The 5,637-nt window shown below is 36.9% G+C and overlaps 1 protein-coding gene across 1 annotated transcript in view; it reads right to left on the bottom strand.

The window, feature by feature from the left end:
• Nucleotides 1-5,392, bottom strand: part of LOC102025457 (prolactin-releasing peptide receptor-like) — a 94,994-nt gene extending 89,602 nt beyond the window's left edge. The window contains exon 1 of the mRNA XM_005401705.1: nt 5,138-5,392. Within this exon, the coding sequence (XP_005401762.1) occupies nt 5,138-5,392 (255 nt within the window). The remainder of the gene's footprint in view (nt 1-5,137) is intronic.
• Nucleotides 5,393-5,637: the final 245 nt, after the last annotated feature.

The following is a 5,637-nucleotide window of genomic DNA, read 5'->3' as shown; positions in this document are numbered from 1 at the left end:
TCAATATGTAATACAATAAGCATTGTTAATTTCCTACCACTTTGTAACTCTGTATTGTCTGTACTGTTCTTTTGCTATTTTGTAAAATGTTGTCTGTCTGTTAATGTTTTCCTCCTTTTATTTTTAAAATAAAAAAAGTTTTATCAATTTTATTTCAAGCAAATTCATTTTTTTGGCCTAATTTTTGTTCCATTTTTATTTGCTTTTACTACAAAGTGAAAGATATGAGTCTAGATGCATTCTTTGGCATGTGGATAGCAGTTTTCCAGCAACATTTATTAAAAAGATTACTTTTCTGTAGTGTGTGATTTTTGCTGCTTTGTCAAAGACCAGATGGATAGCTAAATGTGTCCGTGGTTGCTTTAGCATCCTCTGTTCTTTTCCACTGATCTGTAGGTCTGCTTTTGTGCCAGTAATATGCTGATTTTTTTTTTCGTTATAGCCTTGTAATGAAACTTGAAATCCATGAAGGTGTTGCATCTTGCTTTGCTCTTGTTGCCTGGGATTGCTTTTAGTATTCTGGATCTCTTCTGGTTTCTTACAAATTTTTAGATTGTTTTTTCTAGTTCAGTGAATAATATTGTTGGCATTTTGATTGGGATTCCAGTAAATCTATATTTCAGCTTTGGTGAAATGTACATTTTGACAATAGTAGACCTGCCTATCCAGAAGCAGGGAATGTCTTTCATTTTAAAATTTCTTCCTTGAACTTTTGTCTAGATTACTATAATTTTCATTGTACAAGTTTTACACTTCTCTGGTTAAGTTAATTCCTAGGTTTCTAATTTTCTTGAAGCTATGGTGAATGGGATTATTTTCCCAGGTTCATTATGAATGGATTCATTGTTTTCATATAGGAACAGTATTGACTTATGTGTGTTGATTTTTTTATCCATCTTGTTTAGTACAAGCAGCATTTTGTTTGTCTTTTAAAAGTTCATTTAAAACTTTATTAATTAAATTCTTTCTTGCTTGTTTGCTCGCTCTCTCTCTCTCTCTCTCTCTCTCTCTCTCTCTCTCTCTCTCTCTCTCTTTCCTCCGTTTCCATTCTGTTACCTCACTGAACACCTTATGGATTTTTCTGTGTATTTTTCCATTGATCTCTTCAATCATTTTAAACATTGGTTTTTTTATTTCATTACCTTTGACATCCTCTACTTCATTACTCATAACACACCAGCTTTGGGAGAATTAAGAGTTTTTGGAGATATCTTGTTGCCTTGGTTTCTAATTTTTATTTTGTTTTTGTGCTAAAGATGATGAACAATTAGGGTACAAAAACTCACTGCTCTGAAGACATCTTTAGTTGGTTTGTTTCCCTGTCATGACTGTTGCTTTAGAGATATTTTGATATTTTGTACACACGTCTTCATCCTACTTAATGCAATAGGATCAGTCCCTGTCAGTGCATCACAAGAAGAGAAAAACTAGTGTTTATATCATCATCACCTACATCGCCAAACACATATCAGTTTAAAACAACTTTTTAATAATTTTACCCCTTTTTCAGTAACCAACAAAGTCTATGGTATAGTATTAATGGAAAGTAGTCTGGGAAATAGAGAATAGGGAAGGAAAAAAGAAGAAAAAAGGAAGAAAACAGCTCAAGAAGAAAATATAATAGCGAATAAAAGAAGAAGAGAGATAGGAATTGTTGACTTTTTACATCTGGATTGGAGACTGGTGAAGATTTTGCTTTGAAAAGTTCTTTGTGGGAGTGGAAAAAGGAAGAAGGGGAGGTAAGTATACTTGGAGGTTGAGGGAAATTGTAATGTCAGAACAAATTAACATATTTATAGAAACTTCTATTTAAGTCCTTTATACACAATTTTTGGTGAGGATTAACCTGACATGCCCATAAAAAATACTATCCACACAAAAGCACTAATTAATTCTTATTCTACTTTTCATATATAAAAGCAGATTAAAGGACAAAAGACAGAGAGAAAAAATACAAGCACATGCACTTAAGAAAACACTAAGGGGCTTCCTAGTCCTATTTTTACAGCAATCAGAATTCAACCACTGTACACTTCATTCTACATCCACAAATAGAGAAACTTTGACTTGTAGCACGTGTCAGGGCTCAGGTGCAGTGCTCTATGCCTGAGTTCTGGGGCTCAATCTAGTTTCCTTCCTACGATTTGTTCTGTTACCTCTCAGTGAGTAAAGTTGTCAGGAACCACAAATTATAAACTGAGACTGGGGGCATGCAAGGCCATCTTTGTCCTGCCCTTTGAGCCAGATTGGAACTTGGCTCCCTTCTCTTTTCTGGTCACAGATGAAAGCTCTATGGTTAGTGACTGCTGTGGCACTCAGTGAAAGATAAAAACTGCTCGAGATGATAAGGTACTTTGGGAAACTATAGCTGCCTTATTGCCCTCTATCTTGTCCTTGAAAGAAAGCTTGGATCTTCCTACTGTCCCACTGTGGTCCCCATTACTGTTCCCAGAAACACTCACCACCTGTCACCCACTGTCCTTGGCTCATATGTAATCAATAAATATCAAGATTCTGGCTGCCTCATGGCCTTTTGTTCCCCATGAGCAACTGGTCATTCCAGATTCCTGCTGCATCCCTGTTTTGTCTCCTGTTCTCTTTCTTGTCACCATGCACTGTAAGTCTGGGCAGGAGATGGGGACTCACTACAGGAGTTCCTGATGACTGATGCCATGGAAAGGGTCTCCTCTCCTATTGATGGTGCTCAATGTGGCCTGAACACACAGCATTCTCCCCCGCCTGGTGGATTTACTAGGAGTGTTTCAACAGCATTTGGATATCATGTGACGATTCTGGAGAACTCCGGTGCAGAGCTAAGATAAGTGTTTTGATGTGAGTGATCATTTTGCTGGAAGTAAAACAAGGGTGTGAAATCTCTTTCTTTAAAATCTTTTTGTAAAATCTCTTTTACGGAAGGCAAACTACACAGTGACAACTAGAAGTATCTCTAAAATAATCTAGGAAATAATTAAGTACAATCCTTGGTTCTCGTGAGCAGGAACTTTAGATACTGAAAATTAGGACAAGGTGGGAAAAAATTTAAAGAGATCTCACAGCAGAGGAGAAGATGTTTCTCCTGAGATCTTCTCAGTTTGGAGGTTGGTAAAATCTGTTTTACATGTGTTAAGTACTAGTTCTCACAAAGTTCTGTTTTAGAACAGGACAAGGGAGATAAATAGATAGATTAAATAAATAAATAAATAAGTAAACCTTCCACTATGCCACTGCTTTCTAGGAGAGACCTAGAGCTGGTTGAGAGTTTTAAATACACACCTCAGCTCACATTTTCAGATTTTTAGAGACTGATTCCGCTCACCCAAGATGGTGGAACAGTTCTCTTCAAGGGAGGCAGTGACAGAGGCAGGAGTGTTGGCACAGGACTTGTACTGACAGGAATGAGGTAGCCTTGGCTGTACAGTGACAGAGCTGTATAACAGAGAAGCAGCTTCCCCTTCCCTGCTTCCTTCAGCAGGGCCAGGCATGGTGGCGCACACCTATAGTCCCAGCTATGGGAGAAGCTCAGGTTGGTGAAATGCTTAAATACAGGGACTCTTTACAGAATCTTTCATTGGTTCAAATAATGTGTCAATTGTTATGATATGGCTCTCACAGTACATCAAAAATTTGTTAATATATTTAAATAGAGATCCTTCAGAGTGGGGGAGCTATTTTACAGGATTCTGCTTGGTGAATAAAGGAGTAACTGCTGAGAATAATGTTATTCCAGCCTTTGTCCCTTAAGGGGGCCCCACTGGTTCCTATAGCTTTATGGGAGACATGTCAATAAACATTGTTAAATATATTATTGCAATGTGTTTACATTGATCACCATCAAAAGGCTAAGTTTTCTATAAATAGAATAAGGTTTTCTCATTAAAAGATGCTCTTGGTACAAAACTAAATTAAGAAACAAAAGTTTTCAAATGGCTGTGAAATTCAATATTGCTAATCACATGATATATTAAATATATTCATACCTCCCAGATGTACAGGTCTTCTAAAATGTAAAACTGAGATTGTTTACAGTGGTAAGATTTTTCTCTAGATTTAGATATCTGCCTTTCTCTTGTACTCCAGCTGCTTGTAATGAGGTATGTCAAACCAACATGAGAACACCTGTCAAAAATAATTATTTTACAAAAGGCTTCTGTGATGTTTTCTATACATGTGTTATTACACTTAGACATGCTTAGGTATTCAACAGTCCGGACAATGTCTCAAATGTCAATGATAACCCATTAAAGGACAAAAGTTAAGTGAGAGCTTCTTATGCACTACACAGAGATGATTGACTGAAAAGGTTATTCTATATCAAAATAGAGACTTAAGTGTGTTACAAAAATAATGTTATCATAATTTTCATGTTAAAATATTATGTATGGCTTTTGATCTCATGTTTTCTTTATAAAATTTAACTGTTTCCTATTAACACTCTACTGGGATACAATTAAGATAACAATGGCCGGTAAGAAATAACACTCTTCTGGCTCTACTTTAGATTTCAATGTACCTGATATCCAGATAAAATTATAATACTTAAACTAATTACTCACATAATAATACTATTTCTCACATTGCAAGGCACTAAAAAGGCCATCATATACAACATTGTTTATTGACATTTGCTTAAAACCATAAAAACAGATAATGGACCTGCTTATATTAGCAGACCCACTCAACAATTTTTTCAGCTTTAGGGAATTAAGCATGTAAATATAATTCCCTACAATCCTCAGGGACAATCAATTATTGAAATAACTCATTTAACCCTAAAACAATTAATAACACAAAAACAGGGAATCCAGATATCATCACAGATTCAACTAGAGTTAGTGATTTATGTTTTAAATTTCTTCAATGTGGCTTCTGAATCCTCATAATCCCCCACCACGCTTCATTGGCAAATTCTTCTTTTCTTTAGCCTAAGGCAGTAGGCCCCAAGACCTGCAGAGCAATCTTCAGAGAGGGAAATGCTGTGTTCCCACCACACTGATCACATGGGGGTGAGAGTTTGCTTGTATTTCCATAGATAATGGAGAAATGCTATGGCTGTCATCCTAATGTGTGCAAGAATGAAATGGTGGTGGTCCCTGCAGGCAGCAAGACCATCAGTCAAACCTCTGAGAGGAGCACTCACCAACAGGACTTTGGAGGATGCCCCTACTCCACTCACACTGCCAACTGCTCCAGATAGGAGCCCAATAACAATGAGACAACTGAAGAAGATGGCCCAAAAAGCTAGGATGTTGGTCACATGATAGAACCTTCCACATATCCCTGAAAATGTGTTCATTGCCATGGTGGCTATCGTAGCCCACACTACATCTACAGCCCCTACGACAGGACATGGATATTGCGCATATGTGCCTAATCCACGCTTGTTCAGACCCATTACGTGGATGGACTCTCCCCCTAAAATCTATAATAAATCAGAAGTTTATCATAGGTTGATTTGGTACCTTCTCCTTCATCATTATTAGAGATGCAGGATAAGGCTGTCATAAATTGTACATCTCATTTCACTTACCTCCCGTCGTGTGTGGACTATAGGATAATACAGTCCAATTATTGCCTTCTTGGTGCTCCAAACTGGGTGACACAAAATCATGATCCATTAATATTTTGATCTTTGTTTCA

This window comes from Chinchilla lanigera, unplaced genomic scaffold (assembly GCF_000276665.1).
Source record: "Chinchilla lanigera isolate Chin_1 unplaced genomic scaffold, ChiLan1.0 scaffold00074, whole genome shotgun sequence".
Lineage (NCBI taxonomy): Eukaryota > Metazoa > Chordata > Mammalia > Rodentia > Chinchillidae > Chinchilla > Chinchilla lanigera.
This window is presented reverse-complemented; position numbering and strand designations above follow the sequence as displayed.